Below are 26507 nucleotides of genomic sequence, written 5' to 3'. Positions count from 1 at the left end.
TTTACATTGAGCTTTTACAAAAAGCTTTTGACACCGTAGACTATGACATTCTCCTATCAAAGCTTAACAATCATGGTGTACGCGGTACAACCTTGCAATTGTTTAAATCATACTTTTCCAATCGTCAACAGTTTGTTTCTTTAAATAGCACCTCCTCAGACATTAAAAGCGTTTGTATAAGCATTCCTCAGTGATCCATTTTAGGTCCTCCTCTCTTTATTATCTATATCTATGACCTTTCTATTAAACATTCAAATTTCATCTTTCTATTAAACATTCAAATACGAATCATTTTGCTGATGATACTTATCTCCAATTAATGAACTCTCTCAAAAAACTAAATGAATATAATAATCAGGATATGGCCAGCCTTGTTCATTGGCTCGGAACAAATAAAATCTCATTGAATACTAAAAAAACAGAAATAGTAATATATTACTATTTCTGTTTTTTTAGTATTCAATGAGATTTTATTTGTTCCGAGCCAATGAACAAGACTGGCCATATCCTGAACAAGACTGGTCATATCTTAAAATATATTTTAAGACGCAATATACAAACTTTTATAAAAAAACTAACAAGAACCTTCTAAAATACTTGAACTTTACAATAAGTGGCCAAAAGCTGCCTTTATCTTAAGATATAACTTAACTTAATGTTGTGATAGATAGGAAACGTTCATTTAAAACTCACATAAATGACCTCACTCTCAAATTAAACCATTACAACGGCATCTTTGCAAAATTTCGACAATATTCTAATTTTGAAACATTGCTATCTATATATCACTCAAACTTTGGTTTACATTTACAATATGCATACCAAGTTTGGGACAATCTACAATTGTCTGTCTTTCTTAAATCATTTCGCTTCGAAATAGAGCACTATGAATAATTGATTTCTGCCCAAGAAACTTCCCTACCGACATACTGTATCTTACATCCAAAGTTCTTTGTTTCTATGATTTAATCCAGTTCCTAAATCATTCATTTGTCTGGGATCAAAAACGCAGCCTCCTTCCTACCATCTTTCATAACCACTTTAGGTCAACGTGTGGGCATAACCGAAGACCAGTCGCTTATAACAACTTAACCATCTCAGAAAAATAGACAACTAAACATGGAATAAATTCCATTAAATACCAGTGTATCCTTTCTTGGAACACCCTTCCATATCCCCTAAAAACAGACTTTATCCTTTGACCTGAGTTATTGTAAATAAGATTTTACTAACACGAATAATCTTGATATTGTTTGATTGAGAAACACTCGAAAACCACGTGTTTTTTTTTCAAAAATACGCTTTGATTGATCAGATTTAATAACATGTTTTTAACAGACCACTCTCCGAGTATCAAAGATGTAAACAAAGAGCAAATTTTTGTTAACCTGTTCTTATCAAAGTACCCTATCTGTATGAAGCTATTAATAGCAATTCAATATTTATATTCTTTTGTTCTCTAATAATTCTTAGCCTTTTGCAGGCTAAATCCAATTACTTTCATACTTTAAACTTCTTTTGTTGAGATTTTGGATTTTTAAAATCGTGTTGTGACTTGATGTAATTTCATAGTTTATTAAACTTGGAAATTTTTTTTCCTCATTAATAAAATAAAAATGTTAAAAGATTTTCTAATTTCGAATTCAAAACTTCAAATTAACTTAACAAAATTCAACTAATAACTACTAAAAATATAAGTATTAAGATATATATCTATTTTAGACTAAAAAAATGGCTGTGGGTTTAAAGACACCTACTACAACTAAAGGAGAAGGGACATACCCTACTTCAGATTTTAGTGGCGTGAATGGTAAGGATGATCTAATATCTAAACATGCGTCTTATACTGAATCTTTGAAAGAAATGGAGGTAGATGAGATACTGAAACTTATTGGAGAATTTGGTAGATTTCAACTATTACTGGTTTTTTTACTTAGTTTGCTAATGGTACCACTCACCTACCAAATTCTATCAATTACATTCATTGGAATCGATCCTCCTTGGACTTGCTCTCATGTGAATTCTGAATGCAACAGAACAGGTGTCTTTTCTGACAATGATGAGTTTTACAAGGAAAGATGCTCTATGAAAAGAGAATCATGGAGATTTGTTGAGAGTAAAGAATTCTCAATAGTAACAGAGGTATATCTGAATTTTATAAGCAAACAAATTTTCCTGAAATTTCAAACTTTAATGTATATATATATATATATATATATATATATATATATATATATATATATATATATATATATATATATATATATATATATATATATATATATATATATATATATATATATATATATATATATATATATATAAATAAGCAACATCAACTGATTTCTCAAAATTATGATTGTTTGATTATTTATATTTGTAACTGCTTTTATTGTTGTTTTCATAGTGGGATTTGGTTTGTGATAGAAAAGCTCTCACTTCTGTTGCCTATAGTGCATTTCAGTTAGGATGTGCAGTTGGTCCCATACTTCTAGGCATTGTGTCTGATAAGTATATGTTATATTTTTAATGGTTTGATTAAAATTTAAACTTAAGTTATATACTAGATAAAAGTTGTTAATTAATGTTAAATTTAAAAAAAGGTTGATTGTTTTAACTATAAAAGTTTTGCGTGCTGGAGATTTTTCACTTTTCTTTTAAAAATGGACCAAAATAAAAAAAATTGTTGTTTTCAAGAACTTTTTCAAGGATTGTAAGTTTTACATAAAGTATCAGCAAATATTTCTTTGAATTTGTGAGATTGTATTGTTAATGTTTTTTTTATATTCATTTTTACCAAATAAATAAAAGTTTTTCTTTACTATCTAGATTTGGTCGAAAACGTCTTTTATTCCCTGCTTGGTTTACATGTGTAGGAGTTGCATTAGCCAGTGCATTTGTTAAAAACCTCTGGGTGTTTTTAGCAATTCAATTTGTAGCAGGAGTTTCACAAGGTGGAGCAGCATTAGCTATTTGGGTGTTAATGACAGAGTTAATAGGTCCAAGTTACAGAAATTATTCTAATCTAATTTGGTTTTCATTTAACATGGCATTATGTTTAATGTCATTGCAAGCATGGCTTATTCAGAAATGGCGTACTCTTGAGTTGATTTTAACTGCACCATATTTGATACTTATTTTTACCTACCAGTGAGTCCATATAAGAGATTTGAAGTCATTGTTCTTATCTACTAATTTTAATATTTTAAAATAAACTTTAAAAAATTTGCAATTTGTAATTCTATAAGCTAAAGTTTGTTTTCTTTGTTTTTTAAAGTTACTCTCTGAAATATTGCTGCAGTTATTTGTTTATAAAATTAAGTAAAATTAATGTAATTATGATATAATTTTATGATATTATTTGAATACATTAATATAATTAAAAAAATTTAAGTAATTATCACTTTTAATATGTATACTGTTACATGAAATTTTCTATTTAGATTTGTTCCTGAATCTGTGAGATGGCTTCGTCTAAACAATGATAAATGCAAAGCTGAAACAATTCTTCATAAAGTTGCAAAGTACAATAAGAAACCATGGCCTAATGTACGTATTTCAAGTTGTTCAGTAGAATCAAACGAGCTCAAAAGTTCATTTAAATATGTTTTCTATCCATGGCAAATGTTTCTCTCTACTTTAGTTCAGCTTTTTAGTTGGTATGAACTTTTTACTGTGTGCTAAAATATATATTTTTTTCATTATTTCCACCTTCTTTTAATTCATAGACCTTTCAACTACTAAACTCATTTTTAGCAAATTACTTATTCTATGTATTTAACAAACATTTTGTGCTGTTTTCAATTACAAAAAATATTTTTCCACGTGTATAAGCTTTGTAATAAGAATAAGATTTTAGGTAGTTGATCTTTTGCTGCATGTATATATCTATTTATTTGGTTGAATATTTGAAGAAAAATATCTCAAAACATTCTTAAGTAAATCTGTGAAAAAGGTTATGAATGAATAATTGATGTTTCTTAATAAGAAAAAAAAAAAAATTGATTAGGTGCCTAATCGAAGCAAAGTTGATAAAATTTGGGTGTTCCACTTGTCTGGTTGCTATATAGTACTTATGAGCATGCAGCTTGGATATACAGAATACTCATACAGAATACATTTTTTTCTCATAGTTTTACAAGATATTCTCATACTTTAGTTAAAAAGTGGCCAACTCATTGCGGGACTTCAAATAATAAAAAATTATCTCAGCCAAAACATTGATCCAAAATATTTTTTATTTTACTTTTCCTTCATATTAGGTTTCAAGAAAAACTTTGTATGAGTTATATTGAAGCAGAGTTTCTGAAGTATCTATTTCCAAAGAGATAGTTTACCAGCATTATATCCCATGATAACCTCAAAAAACTTGAAAGTACTGTATCTTGATTCAACTTTTTAAAATAGGAGCCAACAATCTGCTTATGAGGATTGATTATCTGATGATCTGATTATGATGATAATGATCTACAATTCAATCCCCTTAAGCTAATATTTTTTCTGGAGGTGAGATGAAGTAATAAATTTTAGCTTAACTTAAGCTAAAATTTATTACTTCATCTGCGGGTCTTACTGAAAAGTACCAGCCTATCAAAGACCACATCTTTAGCAAAACTTAGAATGAGGTGCAATATAGGCTTTTCCATCAGTTGTAGATAATCTTTTTTTTTGCTAAGATATCAATTTTAAATCACTATGAGTAATCTTTACTGTTTGCAACATCAAATTTATGCAGTTCATTATAATTACAGAAGCTGTGGGTTATTATAAAATGTTTTAATAAAACATTTTAACAAACCATCAAGAGAGCCTAAAATTCTTGGTGATGTTTACAAAAATGAAGACCAAAGACAAAAATGAAGACCATATTAATATACTTTAGGTCAGATACCAATCCTGAGTCAATCTCCTCAAGATTTCCTAACAATTTTTCATTATCTTCTGGTATGTCTTTTCGTAAATCAAAATACTTTTTAAGTTCTTTTACTCATCTTTATTGACTATATCAAACACATTTAAACTTAAAATCTCTTACATCAGGGCACATCTATTAGTGAAAAGAGAATTTAACCATCTTTTCATAATGTTTTAAATAAATTTAGAATAATCATGTGCAAAAACCATGCTTCTTATCACAGCTTCATCATAAAGTAGTAATTTTCAAAATGCCAAAAATGCTAGAAAACCAAAAACTGTTACATTTTATTTAAATTGCTATGCACTGACCCATAAGCGCCACCTGATGGTTGGTGAAGTTAGGCACATTCCATTGTCCAGAAATGAAAACTTTGAAATCCAATTATGATTTCTGTGAAAATAATTTGAATATGAAGTTATTGAAACTACTGTTTCCATGTCTTTAAATGTGAGCTAGAAAAACACATATTAAATTTGACCTACTTGGAGCATCCACATTTTCATGTTGGTACTAGTTTACAAGTAATCAATTTATCTACATATAAACTATGATTAAAGGTTTTTGCATGGTTGTTGATTCATTGATATTTTAATAGACATTTATAAATCAAGGATATAAATCTCTTTGAAGCTGAAAAAAAAAGTTAACTCCTTCAAATTGCAGTTAATGCCTCGGTCCTTAAGGTTAAGGTTTGCCTCACAACTGCAATCAGTCCACATGTTAGAAACTTTTAAACGGTATAGTTGCCAAAGAATCCAAAGCTGCTGAGCACTTTGTAGCTAGTGTAAATCCCTAAAAGCTAGTCTTGTCACATAGAAGAATACACCTTGTAAAGACAACTGGAGGATTGCCTCTGCCTGTTACTCAAAGCAAAACGAGTAGCTGATAATATGATGAATAGCATTTTTAATATGAGTGCTGTCTTATGAACAAATAAACATCTAATGAATCATACCCAAGCCCCATTAGCACAAGACCAAAATCAAACATGCCACCATTCTCGTTAAAAGATCTCATTATGGTTCATCTTGACATGGGGTTGTCTAACATCAGAATGAAGTTCATGGCTATTAATTACTAAATTGGTTCCATCCAGAATCTTCTAATGAAATCACATATTTCTTGGGTGTTACTTGCCATTTGTTCCAGATCATAGAAATTGTTTGGGCAAATGTAGTCATTGGCCAGTATCTTTAGATAATGAGCAGACTTCCTACCATGGCAGATAATTTTTCACTTAGCTATGCTCAGGATTTCCAAAATAACTTGTCCATCCTGAGCATGGTTAAGCTGACTAAAGCTTAGTCAGCGTTATTGTGGAATATAATGCCAAGTATCTTTAGAAAAAAATAAAGACTAAATCTTTTTTGATATAATTGAAAAGTGAGAACATGAAATCAAAGTCTGGCAATCTTAAAGAAATGTTTGCTTGCGGGTCTTACTGAAAAGTACCAGCCTATCAAAGACCACATGTTTAGCAAAACTTAGAATGAGGTGCAAAATAGGAACATAGACTTTTCCATCAATTGTAGATAATCTTTTTTTTGCCAAGATATCAATTTTAAATCACTATGAGTAATCTTTACTGTTTGAAACATCAAATTTATGCAGTTCATTATAATTACAGAAGTTGTGGGTTAACAGTTTGCTTCCCAAACTTTGTATTTGTTTTGTCTCCCAAGTAATCCTCCCCAAAAGGATTTATGACTTTCTTTCTCCACAAAGTTGTACCATTTTCTGAATACAGATGAACAAGACAGTTAACTGAAGTGATTGGTTTGCCTATCATCTCTCCTGCCCTTATCTTTTTTTATTCCAATCTGGACATAATAACTGGGGATGTTAAGTATTTACAGTTTTGTGAGTAAAAAATTATAAATCAAATGTGTTTGCTAGCAAATAAAAATCATGCTAGACATTAAATGGTAGCTCTTTTGCAATTCTCTTGATCAATGTATGATCTTTTTTATAAGTTTTATAATCAATTTATAATGTTAAAATAGATGAAAAATCGATGTACATGTTCAGATTAATAATACTCTTTTGAATTATTACTACTATTTTGATTAAATGATAAATTTCTAGATCTTGATTGTTATATAATCTCAGATCAGCAATCTTAGATCTACAAAAAAGTTTTAGATCTTCCAAAAAATCTCAAATCTCCAAAAAAAGAAAATCATATTAAATTTTGTGTTAGGTTGTGCATTGGCCTAGTTTACTATGGCATCTCTATTTCTTCAGATAAACTTAGTGGGAATCTCTACACAGACTTTGCCTTGGTCAGCCTTGCAGATATTCCTTCAAACATGATGGTTTTATGGTTATGTAATTAGTAAGACATCTTTATTTTATTTATACATTTATGAAAATTGATTACTCTTGATTTTTTGTATAGGGTAAGGTTGCTAATATTGTACCGATGCCTATATTGTACTTTTAACATAACTTGTTATCTTTACAACCCTCAAGAAATTTTTTAACTTATTTTTTATCTTTGCTGAATGAAATTAAGTAGTCAACTGTTTTTTTTTGTCATCCAACTGCATTAAGGCCAGAGTAAGCTCTTGTTGGTTTGTTATTGGAGATTTCTTATTTTAGGTTTTTATGGCTAAGCGTATTTCACTAAAAAAAGTAGAAGATATGATTTGTTCAGTGTATTTATGTTAAAGCATAATTTATCTAAATTCAAAATAAATACCTAGAATTTAAAATAACTTATTTTTAGTTGGCAAATTTTTTAATTAACTGTATGTCAGATTAGTTTCATAAATTTTACCTCAAGGCATGTCCTAAATTGTACTGACACAACCATTCTGACCGCTAAAAAACGCTTGTAAAGTTTAACAAATTCCTTTTGAGATTCCAATTAGAAAAATATCCATACTTACAATACGAACTTTATCACTGAAACAAAAAAAGAAAAATTCCAGTATTACTCTTGTATTGACAAGCAGTCCTTAAAAAGATGCACTCTCTAGTTCAGTGTGGCTGGTGTCAACATGGCTGGTGTCAACATGGCTGTGCAGGTGTTAATCAAAAGCAGACACAAAATATCTGAAACTTTTGCCAAAAATGTTTTTGTGTATTTTGTTTTACAATATTTAGTGTGGTTGTTTTTAAAACAGATATAGTATATATTGTTTTACATTATTTAGTATAACTATCTTTAATACCTACCTTCCTCCTCTATTCTAATCTTCGCTAACCCATTGGTAAACATATAATTTAAATAAAAATTGTGCCATATGTGGTGATACCCGTTTTTGGCATTTTCCAGAAGAAAAAAAAGTTCAAGTTGCATAGAGTTTATTAAATAAAAAACTTCATTTCATTATATTATGGGCAGTTAGGTGTTATGTTATGTTATATCAGAATATTTCCAATTGCTAATTTTATAAAAACCATTCCTTTTAATCAGTTCTTTTAATCCCTTAAATCTAAAATCATAAAGTAATTGAAATCAAGAAAGTGGTACAATATTGGATTACAATGGTACAATTAAGGATCTAGTTTCCTTAATTGTATTCTTAGCGCTATTTTTTTAATTTGATTCTTTGAGACTTAACGCTTTTTAAGTTTTGAGTTTTTTTAACGTCTTTACAAGAAACAATCCATAAATTATGAAATTCAATTGAAAATCCATGTTTTCACTCAGTAGATTACCTATATTTTTCAGTTTTGTCTTAGGAGGTACAATATTGGCAACCTTACCCTATACACAGCAGAATATTACTTTTAAAAAAAGTGTATCTATGAAAGAAAAAATTATTTATGTTAAAAAGTAAATTTGACCATTTTTTGACTAAAGTCAGGTCATCTCTCTCAGAAAAGAACATTTTATACAGCTGAAGAACAAATGTAAATACTAAAATATATTATATTTTTGTATTTACATTTGTTCTTCAGCTGTATAAAATGAAACATCTTAATGTCCCGGTAAACGTTTCTTGATCCACCAAACCCACCCACCCCTACCCACCCCAAACCCACCCCTACCCACCCCAAATCCACCCCTACCCACCCCAAACCCACCCCTACCCACCCCAAACCCACCCCAAACCCACCCCAAACCCACCTTAAACCCACCCCAAACCCACTCCAAACGCTCAATTTTTGTATTACCACATTTTAAAATGTAAAATGTGTTTCATATTGCACCCAGATTGATAAATATGATGTTATTCAAATTAAATCTAGAGTTTTTCTTTGTTGCTGGATCATAAATTACTGTCTGAATTTCTACATAAGTCTCTTTTTGAATTTCTAAGCTATGATGTCCGAGTGAGAACCTGATAAATAGAGATATTTGTCATTAAGATTCCTTTTTTCCGGATATTTCAAAAGATATTTATGTGAAATTATAATTTGTTTTACTTGATTTTTTCTTCGAATATTTTATTATTTTAATTGAAATATTAACTGAATCATTAAAATTAATTGATAATTGTAGTTTTGCAGTTCTCATTGAAGTTAAAAATATGAACATTTTAGTGCTCTGTTTCTTATGAGTAGAAAAAATGGTTCAAAAACAAGCAGAAATAAAATGAAATGAAAAATTCTTTAAAATAATTTGTGATAAAAATCTCCTGACATGAAAAATTGTTTAAAATCGAAATATCCAGTTTAAAAACCATTGAGATTTTGGTTCTTGATATTGCACGTGTAGTCTTGGTTTTTCACTAATACATGAATGTATTTTTAATCAATATATACTTTTGAAATAACATAAAAAATTCTTTCTTTAAAAACAATTTTAAATAACATGTATTCATTTTACTTCTGCTTTTAAGCTTTGGACGTAAACGAACAACTATATTATCATCTGTATTTGGAGGATTGCTTTTTTTAATTTTGGCATTTGTTCCTTCACAACCAGGTGGGTTCAAATTCCCAAAATCTTAAGTTAAAATAATTGTTAATTGTTTTTTTCTTTTTAAATATTTTCATGTTACTTTTAACTGCTATAATGTTTTAATAATATGTTAGTTGTTATGTTGAAATAAATTTATTGAGCAATAAGATTTGTTTTAAAACTACTAGGAAAGGCCGATTCTGGCTCATTAACCATAGGTGAACAATTGTTTTTTTATTTCGTGTACGCCATATCATTTTATTTAATTTTCAGTTTGATTCAATTTTTTTCAATCTACGTAATTTAGTTCAGTTTGATTCAATTTTTTTCAATCTACGTAATCATAGACCTGACCCACTTATGCGTCTATTTTCGCAAACTTATTAACTCTTTATTATCAATCCATGAGTTGAATAAATCTGGATATCTATACCACTTTACTAATGATTCGTTCTTTTGTTTATGAATCACTTTTTCAATTCTAAATATTTCTTGATTAGTTTTTTGCATTTCCTTTTCATAAAAAGTGTCTTGTATTTCTTCACCATTATTGTCTGTTATTTTATATGTGGGTGGGTCTGTGTACTGAATTTTTGATTCTGTAAAAATCTCCTCAGTCCATCTTGGTGTGTATCATTTTTTAAAATTTGACTTCTTTTTAGTTATCCTAATTTTGTTGTCGATAGAAAATTTCGGATTTGGTCTTTCAGAAACATTTCCATTCAGATTAAACCAGGCAATATTCTTATTCTTTTTATCACCAGCTTCAACTGGAGTCATTTTAATTGAAGAGTGTCTTGTGTTGTTGTAGTTATTTACCATTTCATCTAAAATGTCAATATATTTTTTAGCATTATTAGCTGAAAAGTACTTGAACATTTTTTCTTTCATCGTTCTATTCCATCGTTCAACTACACAACTTTTTTCTTCATTTTCAGTTGAGTATAACTGCACGCCCAACACTTTCAAATGCTTGCTATAAAATTCTTTTCCTTTATCCACCCACATTTTTATGCACCTTCTCTCTTTAAAGATTTTACTTAAAGCACTAGCTACATCGAGACCAGTTTTACTTTTTAATGGTACAATCAATCCGTACTTTGAAAATACATCTATAACCATAAGTAAGTATTTTATACCGTTATTGAATTTTGAAAAAGATTGCATGTCAACTAAATCAGCAGCCCATATTTCATCTATATCATTTACAATAACTTTTCTTCTTATGAAATGTTGTATAACTGGTTTATAAAGTTCGTTTGCAAGTTCGTCAGTCCATTTTAGGTTCTTTTCACTGATCGTTGGTAGATTTTTTTTGCACCTGGTTTATATGTGTGCTCTAAAGATCCCAACCCGAATTTGGCTTTGGTGGAGATGATGGGTTTGATGATACTTCGTTCTATTTTTTCGCGCTGTGTTGGATTTTTTTTCGAGTCCATCTCTTCTATCATCATATTGTCGGCTTCATTTCTCATTTTTTTATCTGTAAAATACTTGTAAGCAAGGTCGTGATGTTATGCTGCATTATCCACCCTGTCAACAGGCTTGCTCCAATCTTTATATGCATGAGTAGAAGTGAGCCTTTCGTCTAAGTTGGTGTTAGGACCAGCAAAGTTCATTCCAAGGAGATGCATCTCTCCAGAGAATTTTGCCCACGATATTTTGAGTTTGTTAGTGACAGAGTTGATCGAGTTGACTAAATCTCCTCCTTTTTTGGATGAAATGAATTTGTTTTTTGTAGTTCAGCAGACAGTGCAAGTTCCTTTGAGCATATTTTTATTGTTTTTGCTTATAGAATTTCTTAAGTTTATCGTTTCAGTTCTTTTTTTACATTAGACGCAGTACATTTTATTTTATAAATAAAAAAATTTCTTTTCGTAATAAAAATGCACATCATTAATTTGTCATGGAATATAAATAAAAGTAAAAGAAATAATAACAAGTTATTGCATAAAAGTATACGAGGTATAATTGTTGAAAAGTCTGGATGCGGAAAAACGACCTTGCTATTGAATTTGTCTTTGAGACCAGGATGGTTGGATTATAAAAACTTGCAAGTTTTTGGAAAATCTCTTTTTCAGCCAGAGTATAAAATTCTGAAGCGATCGTTCGAGAGAAAATTGCCAGAAGATGTCATTCTTGAACTGTTCAAAGTTCAAAATGAGATTGAAAAATTAGATGTGAGTACGGGTTTCATCATCGAGGAAATTTCAAAAAAATGGAGTAACAAAACTGACATCGAGTGCCAGTTTTTTAAGACGGCTGAAGATATGCCAGATCCTCAAGATCTTGATGTGAATAAAAACAATTTGATGATATTCGAAGGTTTGCAGCTGACAAAACAAAACAAATGTGAAAATTATTACATTAGGGGAAGATACTCGAACTTTGATTGATTCTATCTAGCTCAAAACTATTTCATGCTTCCAAGACAAGCGATAAGAGAAAATACAAATTTTATTTGTTTGTTTCCTCAAGATTCTAAGAATGTAGATCATATTTATAGAGAGCATGTTTCGGGTGACATGAAAAAAGAAGAGTTTAGAAGGTTTTGCAAACAGTGTTGGTCAGAGCCTCACGGATTTGCAGTGATTGATTTATCCTCTAAAAAAGATAATGGAAAATATTGAAGCGGATTTGACACTTTTTATATTCCAGAATTATAATGGCTCAGCGCTTAAGAAAAATCTTGCTCTATAAAAAAATGTCAAGATTATGGTTATTAGCAACTTCAAAAAAAAGTAGAATTAAAAGCTACTTTGAAAAACCAATCGAACTTGATCCAAACAAAAATTATGAGATGGCTTTAGTGGGGTTAGAGACTTATCACAGCTTTCCAAATATAGACTCTACAAACAATAATTATAGTTATGTCCAAATGCAGGTGAACAAATATATACCATATACGTCCCAGAAGGAAGTTATGACATTCAGGAATTAAATGGCTATCTTCAGCGTGAAATGGATAAAAATCCAATTTATATTCCGGACGGAGTAGTCATTGGTACAAGTTGAGTATGTTGAGAGCTACTTTGAATTTTGCCAAACCCAGTAATGATTAAGGAACAAACAGGATATTATCATAATACTTCACATCAGAGAAAGGATATCCTCCATTTTGTACGAGATTATTACAAACAATGCTTTTTTGAGGTAAAATTCTTGAAAAGGATTACTGTTAAAGTTCTTTATACTTTTTTATTTTCGTATATACGAAAATATTAAAGTGAATATTCCACAAAGAGAGGCTGAAAAGATAAAAAAGGTGGTTCAGTCAGGTGGAGCAACAACAATAAGACTTTTAAATCAGGATCTATACGGAGAGCACGTGCTCGCAGTGACGAAAGCTCAGTTGAAAAAGATTTTAGATGCGTTTAAAAGCGGAACTGGAGTAGAAATAAAATTGAGTAAAAAACAGATTACGCACAATTCAAAAGTAGAAGAAGGATTTATAGGAGCTCTTCTTCCTTTTATTGGTGCTATTAGTAGAACTCTTCTATCGAGTGTCATTTGATCATTAGCAACTGGATTGTTGGCAGGAGTCAGTTCGTCTGCCGGTTCTGCTATGATTGATAAAACTGCAGGTAGAGGAGTAGTATATATGAAAAAAAACGGAAGAGGAATGAAAATGACGACAACAGGATCAGGCTTGTTTTTGAGACCTTGGGTGAAGAGTAATTCTGTAGGTGGAGATGGATTGTTTATTAGAAGCGGAAGAGGTTATGAATTTGTTGGGTCTGGTTTATTGCTAGAACCCAATTCTCCTTTTTCTAGCATTCCTTTTTTGAATTTTATTATTTGAGTTAAAAATTTCTTTACATTATAAAATGTTAGGAAATAATTCAGCACTTCATAAATTTTCAAGGGGAAAGGGAATGGATATGAAACATCGAAAGATGTTTAGACAGAACAGTCATGCTTTTCAAAATTACATGGACTTTTTAGAGATTTAAAAAAAAAAATCTTTAAAGTATGATAATTTAGAGTTCCCTTCTGTTTTTTCAAACGGAGTGTTTGAGATTTTCTCTCAAAAAGATATTAAACTAAACAAACTTGAGCATAGAAAGATTTCTCTTATGGTAGGGATAAATATTTATAGTGGAGCAGCATTAGTTACGTTAAGGGAGGGGATAAAAGCAAAGCTGGATTGTTTTATTCATGATATGATCATTGCAGAGTCAACGAATAATATTGTCATGGAAATTCACAACAACAGCAAAAATGATGTCATTGTAAAAAAAGGGGAGAGTCTTTGCTTTATCAAGTTTCTAAAATGAAATAAAATTTCTTTATCTTTATAAAATGGAATATAATTCGTGCGACATTATTAAAAAAAATCTATACGCAGTTCTTCCAAATGCTCCTGTGAATAAAGGGCATAATTACCGTCTTCAAAAAATAAGCCAGATACAAAAAGAGATTGAATCTGAGAAAGAGAAAAAATTGATGCTGAATAAAAAGTATCATCGAGCTGTAAGAATCATCTCTTCTATCGATAGCGCATTAGAAGCGGGCGGTGTTGCGCTTGGAACAATCGGATTGGGATTTTTAACAGCAATAATTGCAGCTCCAGTGGTAATTGCATGTGAGAGTGTAGCTTTAGGAGCATGGTTTTTATCGATTGTTGGAGGGCAAGTCAACAAAAAGCTGACTTTAAAAGCAGAAAACCATGAAAAAACTAAAGTTTTAGCAGACTCAAAACTTATCACCATAAGCGACTACATTTCAAAATCGCTAAAAGATGGAAATGTGAATGACAGCGAGTACGAGCTAATCCTTGGAGAGCTTCAAAAGTTTAAATCCATGCTTGAAGATATTAGAACAAAAGTGAGCGGTCCGATAGATGACATTACTAAGGAGTCGCTGATCAACCAAGGGAGAGAAGAGGCCATTAAGACGTTTCAAAATATGTTCAACAAGAAAAAAAATGTAGTGTATATGAATAGAATGTCAAATGATAACGCTAAAGAGCAACCATAAGGATCAAACAAAAAACATTTATGTTTTGTGTTTTTTTATTTTGTTGATGTAGTAAAAAAATGTCGTTTTTAAAAATACATGACGCTGAAAAACTTGTAAAATATCTGATTGAAACGAGGAGGAAGATGATACTGCAGAATAGCATCAATTATAATATGGCTGATGTCACCTTTCAAGCAGACATAAAGAAAATGTACAAGCCGTTGATTGATAGCAATGAAATGGTGAAAGAAGACTTGAAAAAGCTAACTGATAAATTCTTTGATAGTACTCAGCTTCCTTTTCATTTACCGTCAAAAATACCAGCCAAAGAGATAACTTATAATTACAGTACGATGAATATCGGTAAAATTGCATCTTATTACCTTTCAAACTACGCTTCTAATAAAAATAGTTCAGACAAAACATTTGGAATTCATTCGAAAGATGGAAAAATATGCATCGGAAAAGATGAAATATTGATTGATGACAATGACATTTTTATTGGTGATGATACTTATAAAGGTACAAAAGGGCAACTCATCACAAGATTCAATCCGGATCAGAGTGTGTACAAAGAAGAGTATCTCAAAAATTACAAGATTATACTTTTAGAGACGGATGCAATTTGATCTGAAGCAAATCCAAACAAGCCGAAAGCGTCTAGAAGCGAGAAGTATAAAAAAATAATAGCTCCAATTTGGAGGAGTGAGAAGTTTAAAATTAAGGGTAAAATAGGGTCAGGTGTAATTATTCTTCCAAGCGATCCCGACGAACTTGTTGATAAGTTGCAGATGAGAGTCGCTGCATGGCATGCTGGAAATACAGCATCTAGAAATGAAGCGGTAGCCATATGCGATGAGCTTCTAAGGCAAAAGTTGATCAATAGAGAAGAGTACAAAGCAATACAAAATATTTTGCGATAAAATTGCTGAGCCTGTGTGTGATAAACAGGTGAGAAAAAAAATCTATGCTTTATAAAAATGATCATTTATAACAACAAGAGGTATACAAAGAAACGTGTTGTTGGTGGAAGTGGAATTATCGATACGATTAAAAATTTCTTAAAAAGAGCTGCAGCGACAAGGGCATCCAAATCTTCAATGGCTTTGCTCAATAGAGTTGCTGTGAGTGAGTTGGGAAGAGAAGCGATCACTGCTGCAAAATTAGCTGGAAAAGAGTTGGCTTCTTCTGCCATATCCACTGCTAAAGACGTTGCCATCGATAAAGGGAAGAGAGCGATCGAGAAAGTGTATTCGATGACTGGAACAGCGAAAGCGGAGAGCAAAATTGCAGACGAGCCCATTTCATCGAACAAGCTCAGTCAAAAAAAGACATACTTTTAGGAATGGTTTACAGTGGGTTGAAAAACAGCGTTGATGGTTTTGTTGATCCTATGACGGAAATATACAATTCAATGTTTAAAGGATCTTCGATAGAACCGGCAAAAAAGATATCGTAGGAAAATGCCATTTGAATTCAAGACATTGTAAAAATGGGAAAGGGAATAATGAGGATATGAAATTCGAAAGAATTCCTGATAAAGTTTTATAAATTTTTGTTAGATAATTCTTTCAATTACTTTATATTTCGTTTATAAAAAATGTCAACTTCTGAAGTATTAGAAATTACATAAATCCCAACTGTCGATGAGGGAATAGAAATATTTGATTTTCATGAATACGAGCCAGTCAGCACAAATTTAAATACAACTGGAGAAATAAGAATTAATGTTGAACAGCAAAACTTGTTTACACTTCCATCTGAAGGATACATCATGATAGAAGGAAGGCTTCTCAAAGCCGATGGAACATCTTATGCTGATGCAGGTTCAGTGACTCTTGCACACAATGATGCACTTGTTCATTCAAATACCATATCAATTATCTAATCAAGAAGTAGAAACAGTTTACAGTCCAGGGCAGGCCACAACAATGGTTGGATTTCTAAAATATCCGATTGGTTTTCAATTGTCTGAAGGAATGAATCAGCTGTGGTATAAAGACAAATCACTTCTCACTGATAACGCTGGATTTGCTGTGAGACAAGACAACATCATTAAGAGGTCTGAAACAAAAGGATCATTTTCATATTGCATACCATTAAAGCACATTTTTGGATTCTGCAATGATTATGATAAATTTAAAGATTTAAACGCACGCTTACTCTTGTTAGAAAGAGCGATGAAGATGCGATTTATAAAGGCGAAAATGCAGGTAATGGAAAAATAGAGTTGAGCAAATTGTCATTGTATATGCCACACGTCACTCCATCTGTAGAGGAAAAACAAAATCTTGAAAAAAATCGAAAGATTGAAATCCTCAGTGGATGTGCAAATAAAAGCTGATTTAATAGTAATGTTGAGGCAAACACTCATGCCTTTGCCGTTGTCATTTCTGATAGAATGATGCAGTTTAAATCAGACGGAAACAAAATGAACATTGTTTATAAATTTGTCATAAAACAAATTGAATTAAAGAAATTTTTTTTTCATGATAAAAATGAGATATACGAAAAAGGATTTGAAAAAATTGTTAAAAGAAAACGGCATTTCTAAAACATCAGACAGTTTAGTAGCGCTGTTAACGATTGCTATTGAAAATAATTTGATGACAAAAATTTGGTGATGGAAGATGTAAAAGAAGAGAAGGACAAGAGATCAGTTGGAAGACCTAGAAAAGTAAAAACTGAAAAAGTAAAAATAGAAAAAATCATTGACCCAAAGTATGAAAGGCTGAGATTGATTAGAAAAAAGCCTGTGACTGTGAGAATGACAAACACTGAAACAGGAGCGGTTATTGAGTACAACTCTTTGTACAAAGCGATTAAAGAGACGGGACACGGTTGGAAGTACTTGGAGCTTAGAGATGGAAAGGTGGACAATGGATTAAAATAGAAATATCAAATTCTGAAGAGTTTAAAAAGTCATAATGATTTTTCATGAATTGTAATAATTTAAAAATTGTGGATCCAAAGGATCTAACAAACAATTTAAAAATTGTGGGTCTAATTCTTAAGGATCCAATGGGTCTGTAGGACCTAAAAACCTTCACAGCTTTGAAGAATTTGTTTTGGCTAAATTTGAAAAAATAATCGCAGTTAAAATTACCAGTAATTGTTTTAATTTCGAAATCCTTGTACACAACGTCGTTCGATTCCAACAAGCGAAGGATAAGCGCGATAGTGATGAAGCTTTTGATTAATTTTTTCTTTTTAAAATTGCAATCCAAATTAAGTACATACTTGTCGACAACTCTTAGCTTGTCTCTTTTCTTCAAATTGCTCCAAGTACTGATATGCTCTTTGATCTCTTTCTAAGTTCGTGAAAATTCTGTCCCGTCACTCCATACGAGTTTGTAAAGCTTTCCTCACTCTTCATCACTGAATATTTTTGGGGTTTGGAAATTTCCGTTTTCGGCGACGTAAACAGAATTGATATTTGAATCTTTAATAATAAAACCTCCTTTTCCAAACGCAAGAAGCTCAAGATGCTTTTTCTTATGCATATCTGTCTCTCTCTTGCTGCATTCCAGAAAAAAAAGGATATAAGTGCATTTTTTTATATTCTTGTTATTAAATAGCTTTAGAAATGTTTAATCCATTTTTGACAAGATTTTTCTAACAAGAAAAAATAAAAATTGAAATGATGTAGAAAAAATCTTGCTCTATAAAAAATGGAAAATAAAAATGGAAAATAAAAATGGAGAATAAAAATGGAAAATAAAAATGTTAAAGAGTTGCGACAAATTGCAAAAGTGAAGAGAATAATGAATATTTACAAAATGCGTAAGGATGATTTTGTTAGAGCCTTAAACAATACATCATCTCAAAGGAGCATACTTTTATGGGCTCCGCGTATATGCTCCGCGTCCTGTAAGGCACAACATATTAAACGAGCCTGTTCCATCATCAGCTTCATCACCTATTTTAGTACCTGTTACTACTGGATTATTTTCAAGGTTGGCGACAGCTGCAAGAAATGTATCGTTGTACGTTGTCAACAGTTACAACGATGTTGCCAATTGGATAAACCCGTACGTCCCCGAGGTGGTTAAGAAAAAAGTGAGCGACGCAGGAAGCGAAATCAAAAAAAGAATAGTCTCTCAAATCGCTCGTATTCAAAACAGCCTACAAGAAAAAAATAAGATAAGACAAATAAGATTGAGTTTAAATTGGTAAAGCATGCTGTGAATCGTGTTACTAAACAATTTTCGTATGAAGTCAAAGACGAGCAGTATGACGTCTCTTCATTCTTAAACTTGGCTAGAGAGGGAGCAATAAAAATACTGAGAGAAAATAGAAATCAAAAAGTGTTCAGTGTTCTAACATGTGAGATGGAGCACATTAGCATTTTAACTGGAGAGTTAACAACTCGAATTGTCCCTTTTTCATCTAACTCTGGAATTGTGTTAGAGTCGACTGATTTGGAAAGGTTTTATGATAGAGTGAAAGAAACAATCATGGAAAACATGACAAAGCACAACAAGTTGGGATCGAATTGCAGAGTTTCTGCCATCGTGAAGACGGATATAAACATGATTGGTTACAATGCAATCAGTGCAAGGTCTTATATTACTCTCGACACTTTTCTATCTAGCAAAAAGGCAATTATCAACATGATCAACAAAGACAATGAATGCTTTAAATGGTGTATCACAAGGGCTTTGAAGATGAAAGATAAAAACCAAGAGAGAGTTGATGAAGATCTTATTGAAAAGTTGAAAGAGTTGAATTGGAAAGACTTGGAATTTCCAGTGTCAATCCATCAAATCAAAAAGTTTGAGAAAAATAATGAAGATATAAACGTCAATGTTTTTGGATATGAAAATAAATCCATCTACCCTTTGAGAATATCAAAATTTAGTTCTAGAAAGAATCAAGTCGATTTGCTTCTCATTTCAAACGAGGAGACAAATAATTATTGCTTAATCAAAAGTTTGAGTCGATTAATATCCTCACAATCATCCAACACTCAGCACAAAGTATACTATTGCAGAAATTGTTTGCAGGGACTAAAGTCTGAAGAAGCGCTATCCAAGGATATAGCCTATTGCAACGCTCACAGTTCTGTTAGAATCGAATTTCCTATAAAGAATTTTAGCAATGTAGTTCAGCCATAAAGAAAGATCGATGAGAGTGCCATTTGTGGTATATGCTGATTTTGTCAGTTTTATTACACCATCAACACATGCATCCCTGATCCTAACAAATCTTATACTAAGCAGTACCAAAAGCATACGCCAAGTTCATTCTGCTATTATATAAAATGTTTTGATGAAAAGTCTATAAAAGAAACCTAGTCAGATTTACTGCAAGTAGTGAGAATGATGACGTTGCAAAAATATTTGTGGAGAGGTTGGAAGAAGACATCAAGGAGATTTACAAGATGATTAAATTTCCAAAAAAGATGATCATTACCTATGAGGATAGAAAAGGATTTAATGCTGCAACAGTGTGTCACATTTGTGGAGAAGATCTTGAAAATGACAAAGTACGTGACCACTGTCATATTACAGGAGAGTATAGAGGTGCTGCTCATAGCCGTTGTAATACAAAATATAAAATTCCTAAATTCTTTCCTGTTGTGTTTCACAACTTGTCAGGTTATGACAGTCATTTGTTCATCAAGAAACTTTCAGGAGGTAAACTAAATTGCATCCCCAACAATGAAGAAAATTACAGCTTTTCTAAAGAAATTAAAGTTGGTGAGTTTGAAAAAGAGGGTAAGGTGATTGAAGTAAAACGAGAGTTGAGATTCAACAACAGTTTCAGATTCATGGCTTCCAGTTTAGACAGTTTATCCAAAAATCTTATAAAAAGAGCAATGCAAGAACATTAGCAGTTACTATTCTGGAAAGCAGTTTGATTTCTTGCTTAGAAAAGGTTTGTACCCTTTCGATTGGGTTGACTCGATTGATAACTCTCTGAAACGCAATTGCCTCTAAAAGAGTCGTTCTTCTCTAAACTCAGCGATGAAGGAATAAGCGATGAAAACTACTCACAAGCCAAAACGGTATGGGATGAGTTTCATTGCAAGACATTTAGGGACTATCATGACTTGTACAATGTGTCTGATGTGCTGATGCTAGCAGATGTGTTTGAGAATTTTAGAGATGTTTGCATTAACAACTATAAACTAGATCCTGGTTGGTACTATACGTCTCCAGGATTGGCATGGGATGCTGCGCTAAAGATGACAAAAATAAGATTGGAGCTGCTTAGCAATTTTGACATGGTATTGATGATCAAGAAAGGGATACGCGGAGGAATTAGCATGATATCAAACCGATTAGGAACTTCGAACAATAAATACATGGGAGATTCGTTTGATAAAAGCAAAGAGTTGACATACATTCAATACTTAGACGATGACAACATGTACGGATGGGCTATGAGCAAGCCTCTTCCAACACACTGTTTTGAGTGGATGAATGAGAATGAGCTTTCCAATTGGAAATCTATGCCGTGTATATTAGAAGTGAATTTGGATTATCCGGAAAGTCTTCATGACGAACACATCGACTGGCCGTTAGCACCTGAAGGAATGATATCAAACTTAAACGATAAGAAGAATTATGTCATTCACTATGAGAATCTTAAACTGTATAAAAGGTTAGGATTAAAGATTACAAAAATACATAGAGAGATAAAGTTTGAAGAGCGAGATTGGCTGAAAGAGTACATTGATCTCAATACAAATTTAAGAACTAAAGCCACAAACGAATTTGAAAAGGATTTTTTCAAGCCGATGAACAATTCAGTGTTTGGCAAAACAATGGAGAATATTGAAAAGCGAGTGGACGTGAAGCTGGTAACAAAAGGGAAGAAGCCATGAAATTGTCTTTTAAGCCTTATTATGAAAGTCACACAAAATTTGATGAAAACTTAATAGCAGTGCACATGAAAAGAACAAAGCTGATTTATGACAAACCGATCTACTTGGGAATGTGCATAGTGGATTTGAGCAAAACTTTGATGTCTGAATTTCATTATGATTACACAAGGAAAATGTATTCTGATCGTGCAAAGTTGTTGCTGACGGATACGGACTCGTTGATTTACGAAATCAAGACAAAAGATTTTTACAAAGACATTTCAAATGATGTTGAGAGTAAATTTGACACGAGCGAATTTGATAAAGACCATTCTGCAATTAACAGTGTTGGGTTTAGGGTAGGTGCAAACAAAAAGGTAATAGGAATGTTTAAAGATAAAACATCAGGAAAACAGATTGAAGAACTTGTTGGACACTGATCAAAGTTGTATTCTTACAAACTACATGAAAAAGATTACAAAAAGTGCAAAGGGGTGAAGAAAATTGTTGTTAAAAAATAGATAACACACGAAGATTGCAAAGATTGTTTACTCAGTAAAAAAGAGCAGGTAAGGAGCATGAGCGTGATAAGATCCAATTTACATGAAGTATACACAGAAGAAATTAACAAGCTAGCACTCAGTGCAGATGACGATAAAAGAGTCATCTTGGAAGATGGAGTACACACGTTGGCGTATGGACATTACAAATTAAAAAATCATGATTTTTTTAAAAAAGAACAAAATAAAAAATGAGTAACAAATTTGTTAATGTAGAGGGAATAATCTTGCCGAACGAGCCTCTTACAAACTTTCAACTGATAGAGGCAGCAAAAAAGCTAAAAATAAAAAACTTTAAAGGCGTTTTTGTAAGAGAAGAGCTAAAAGCAAAGGTAAGGAATAAAGAATGTGGAATAGTAATAAAGGAGATTCAAGCACTAGCGGTTTATTATTGGATCTGATGGTGAAAAGATGGGGATGAAAAGTACAGCTTCGACTCTTACGCCCAACCTCCTCCCGTCGAGCTCGTAAACTACTTGAAAAGTCCAGTTCATTACAACAGCGAAAGAGTTCAGTTTGGTGACACTTCTTACTGCGGTCACTTGTGTTCACACGTCTTGAAAAAGCTTGATGAAGGGTATGACTTTCAAAGCGTTGTCAACACGCTTTGGTGATGATTTTTTAGTAATGAATTTCACTTGTGAAATTTAAAAAACTTGCAATATACAAAAAATGATTGACAAATTCGGTAGAACAGAAATGGGAAGATATTACTATGATATGCTCACACCCACACTGGCTAATAGTATGTTTATAAGAACAGACGGTTCAAGCACTATCATTGAAGACATTGATTTGAACTCTTTCAAATTGATTAACGTGGCGGAACCCGTCAACTCGCATAACGCCGCCACTAAAAATTACGTCGACACACATTCAACAACTGGTCCTGAGGAATCACTTCAGACCTAGATTTGAACTTTCACAAATTGATCAATGTGAATGAACCTTCAAGCTAGCACGATGCTGCTACAAAAAACTATGTAGATATAAGCACAAGCATGTGTGTAAAAACAAATGGATCTAGCACGATCAGTGGCGACCTAGATTTGAACTACGAGTTCAAATTGATCAACGTGTCTGATCCGATCAATTTACATGACGCCGCTACAAAAAATTATGTTGATAAAAATGCAGCTTCAGGAATAGGCAACATAACTACTGATGTCAATTTAAATTCACACAAGTTGACAAATGTGTTAGATCCTACAAACTTGCAAGATGCTGCTACAAAAAGCTACGTTGAAGTTTCATCACAAAAATCTAACTTTTTAGGACTTTTCATGCTTAGGACTAAAGTTACAAACTATAGTAGGAGGACTACCTGATGCAGTTACTGTTTTCAACTATTCAGAAGGTTCTGGAATTTTAAGAAGGTTATGGTATCAATGGAACTGTCACAAACGGGTTGTCCGTTCCTGGAAATGTTCATATTAGAATATTTGCAGATGGAGAGATTGGAGTTTGAAATTATTCAGAAACTACAGAAGGTGTTGGTACTGACAACACTGCTGAAGCTTGCGACTTGCTGTTCTCCGCTCTCGGAGGACCATTTTATGCAAACTCTTTGCAAGGTTGCAACGTATACAACACTTCTTCATTGGGAGGATATTTTACACTTGACATGCCATTTAGAACAAGCTTAGCCATACAATTATTTAACAAAACAGCTTCACCAATAACATACTGGATTCAACCCTTCAGAAAAACATTAATCACAATCCCACCGTTAATCTCATCCATTAAACTTAAGAACATTTTGATATTAAATAAACTCTACAGGAAAGGGTAATGGTGTTTATTTAAAATATATAAGAGTACACATCATTGGAGCATCTGGAAACTGGTGGGAATCAAGATTAAGAATTTACGATGGAAGTTTACCTCCTGGAAATGGTACTGTAATCAGTCCTTGGACACCCTATAATGCAAGCAATTACACTCACTTTGTTGGGTATGATAACGACAGCAAGTGAACTTTTTCATCATCTGGATTGAAAGATTTTTACTTATCCTCATGAAATGGTTCAAGCATAAGCTCGTTCAACAACAAGTCGTCATGATTATTGTACCAATCCAATGCTTATTTTGATTCAACAACCACCTTCTCGTTTTACAGAAATTTTGGAGAAGCTGACTCTATGCCTAGTGTTTCTACTGGGAGAAGGCTATGCATCACATTAAATTCTGGGGACGCCCAAGTGGGTCAATTACTGCTTGGTCAGGTCTATTATTACTGTTTGGTCAGGTCTATTATTACACGTAGATTGAAAAAAATTGAATCAAACTGAAAAAAATTACAAAAAAATATATGAAAAAAAAAATGACGTCACGATATGAAAAATTGAAAATATAAAATTTTACTTTTTCTATTCATTACGTCACGAATTTTGAAGAAGAAATAATTAAATGAAATGATATGGCGTACACGAAATAAAAAAATAATGGTTCACTTATGACTAATGAGCCAGAATTGACTTTTCCTAGTAGTTTTAAGATTTTTTTTTTTTCTCCTCTAAACAAGTTTAAGTGTTGATAATTTTTCTAACAACTTTTGCTTTATAGTTTACACATGGATAAGAATTTTAATAGGTATAACAGGAAAGCTCCTGGTAAACCTTTCCTTTAACGCCATGTATATTTGGTCAACTGAGCTTTTCCCAACTTCTGTAAGGTAATCTATTGCTTCTCTGATACAAGTTTATTACTTTTATGAAACCACTTTTACGTGTTTAATAAATAGTTTTTTGTGCAGATCCAAAGGCTTCGGTGTTTGTTTAACTGTTAATATTATTGGTGCTGCTTTATCCCCATGGGTCAGTCAGTTCTTAGGGTATGAGTATCGTTTACTGCCATTTATAGTAATGGGTGGATCACTTATACTCTCAGGTTTGTTTTGCTGCGTGTTATCAGAAACTAATGGCAAGTCTACTCTTGAAACTGTCGAAGAAGTCCTGGAATCTGCGTTATGAATACATAATCTTGTTTGAATTCTATAAAATAGCTTCCCATATGGTGTCTTGGCAACTCAATCCTAATAGTAGAAATGATTATTCATTTCAATATTTACATAAAATTTTTTAAAACTGTAATAAAATTATAAATATAAATTTGTAAAAAATGATAAATAAAACGTTAAGTTTTCTAAGGTTCTTAAGGCTCGTGATAAGCAACCCTGTTAGCACATCTCCTATTTAAAATGATCAACTTTTTAAAAATGCTCACAACCTAAAGAATCAACACGCTGAGAGCATTTTTTGCTCATACTTTTCCAAAGTGTTTTAAAGATGGATGCGATGAATTTGCTGTAAATTTACTCAATATATTTCGCTTTAACACGATTTATCTTTGAGAACCTCGACTCTTAAGAGGTAGGAGCATCTCATTTTAAACATTTTTATTTAAGAGTGAGAATCACTTAGCTTTCTTAAAAAAAGACCGAGTTTTTAATTGCTTTTTTTATCAACTGTTCGTTTCTTTATTATGGATTTTGACAATTTTATAGTTCAAAAATAGTTAATGCAGAATGCATTACAATTAATGCAGATTTATAATTTAATGCAGAATATTTTGTGATATTATAATTTAACTTCAAATTTTTTTAAACTCAAATAATTTAGTGCAGAATATATTGTAGACAATTTTTAGATCAGCGTTGACGTTTGGAAAATAAATTATATATTGTACAGATATAGACGACGATATTGTACAGATTATATATTTGAAAGGTCGTTTTCTGTGTTTTCTTTTTTTATTTGGTTAAGTTAAAATGGGTAAATGCTTGAGCTGAGTGCTTGATTTTTATTCTTACATTTTAATAATATTGCATTTTAATTTTTCATGATATTTTTCAAACTTATCTTCCATCATCAGCTTTAAAATCAAATTCTGCTTGAAAACGAGAAACAATATTGCGCTTAACGTGATACGAAACATGCATTTTTATGATTAGAAAATTTTTACAACAATTGTTTTTGTAAACTTGTCGCAGTGTTTTAGTTTTTTTTAATAAATGCAATTTGATTGGTGCAAAAGTTTGAATGTTTTCTATTTATATGTGTTATAGTTTTTGTATTGAAATTAGTCAGAGCTTAAGTTTTGTTAAGCTGACTCTCGTAAATAATTGTTAATCATTCTTTTCTATGTTGAATAAAGTTACAGCAATTTGTCTTCTTTCTTAAGAATGCAGTTTTTGTCAGCTTACCTAAATTCATCAGCTTATTTGGCACGCATTTTAGAGAGCTCTTAAAAACATTGTATTATTTTCTCTTAGTTCCCTTGAGCATGACAAATTTTGCAATAATACGCATACATTTTTAGGGGTTAGGGTTAGGGTCCATACCCTAACCCCAACCTCAACCTCAACCCAAGTACATGGATTCTTTAACAACCTGTTTCAGC

General features: G+C 31.8%; 1 protein-coding gene across 9 annotated transcripts; it reads left to right on the top strand.

Annotated features, from left to right (window-relative positions):
• The first annotated feature begins 1706 nt into the window (after positions 1-1706).
• LOC149876444 (solute carrier family 22 member 15-like) lies at positions 1707-25291 on the top strand. Of its 9 annotated transcripts, XM_090075386.1 has the most exons (9): positions 1707-1810; positions 1938-2142; positions 2408-2511; positions 2830-3150; positions 3444-3659; positions 7119-7253; positions 9712-9797; positions 24672-24780; positions 24862-25291. In XM_090075386.1, the coding sequence occupies exons 2-9, from the start codon at positions 1945-1947 to the stop codon at positions 25076-25078; spliced, it is 1386 nt and encodes a 461-aa protein (XP_089931512.1). In that variant the 5' UTR covers positions 1707-1810; positions 1938-1944; the 3' UTR covers positions 25079-25291. The 9 variants fall into 9 exon arrangements, 4 of the variants coding, with proteins under 4 accessions (XP_089931512.1, XP_089931511.1, XP_089931513.1 ...); XR_016448716.1 differs by lacking the exon at positions 24862-25291 and having other exon boundaries at positions 7163-7253; positions 24672-24771; XM_090075385.1 differs by having other exon boundaries at positions 1724-2142.
• The last annotated feature ends 1216 nt before the right edge of the window (positions 25292-26507 follow it).

This window comes from Hydra viridissima, unplaced genomic scaffold (assembly GCF_058129835.1).
Source record: "Hydra viridissima isolate aposymbiotic clone 2 unplaced genomic scaffold, HvirCarnegie_v1 scaffold_20, whole genome shotgun sequence".
NCBI lineage: Eukaryota > Metazoa > Cnidaria > Hydrozoa > Anthoathecata > Hydridae > Hydra > Hydra viridissima.
This window is presented reverse-complemented; position numbering and strand designations above follow the sequence as displayed.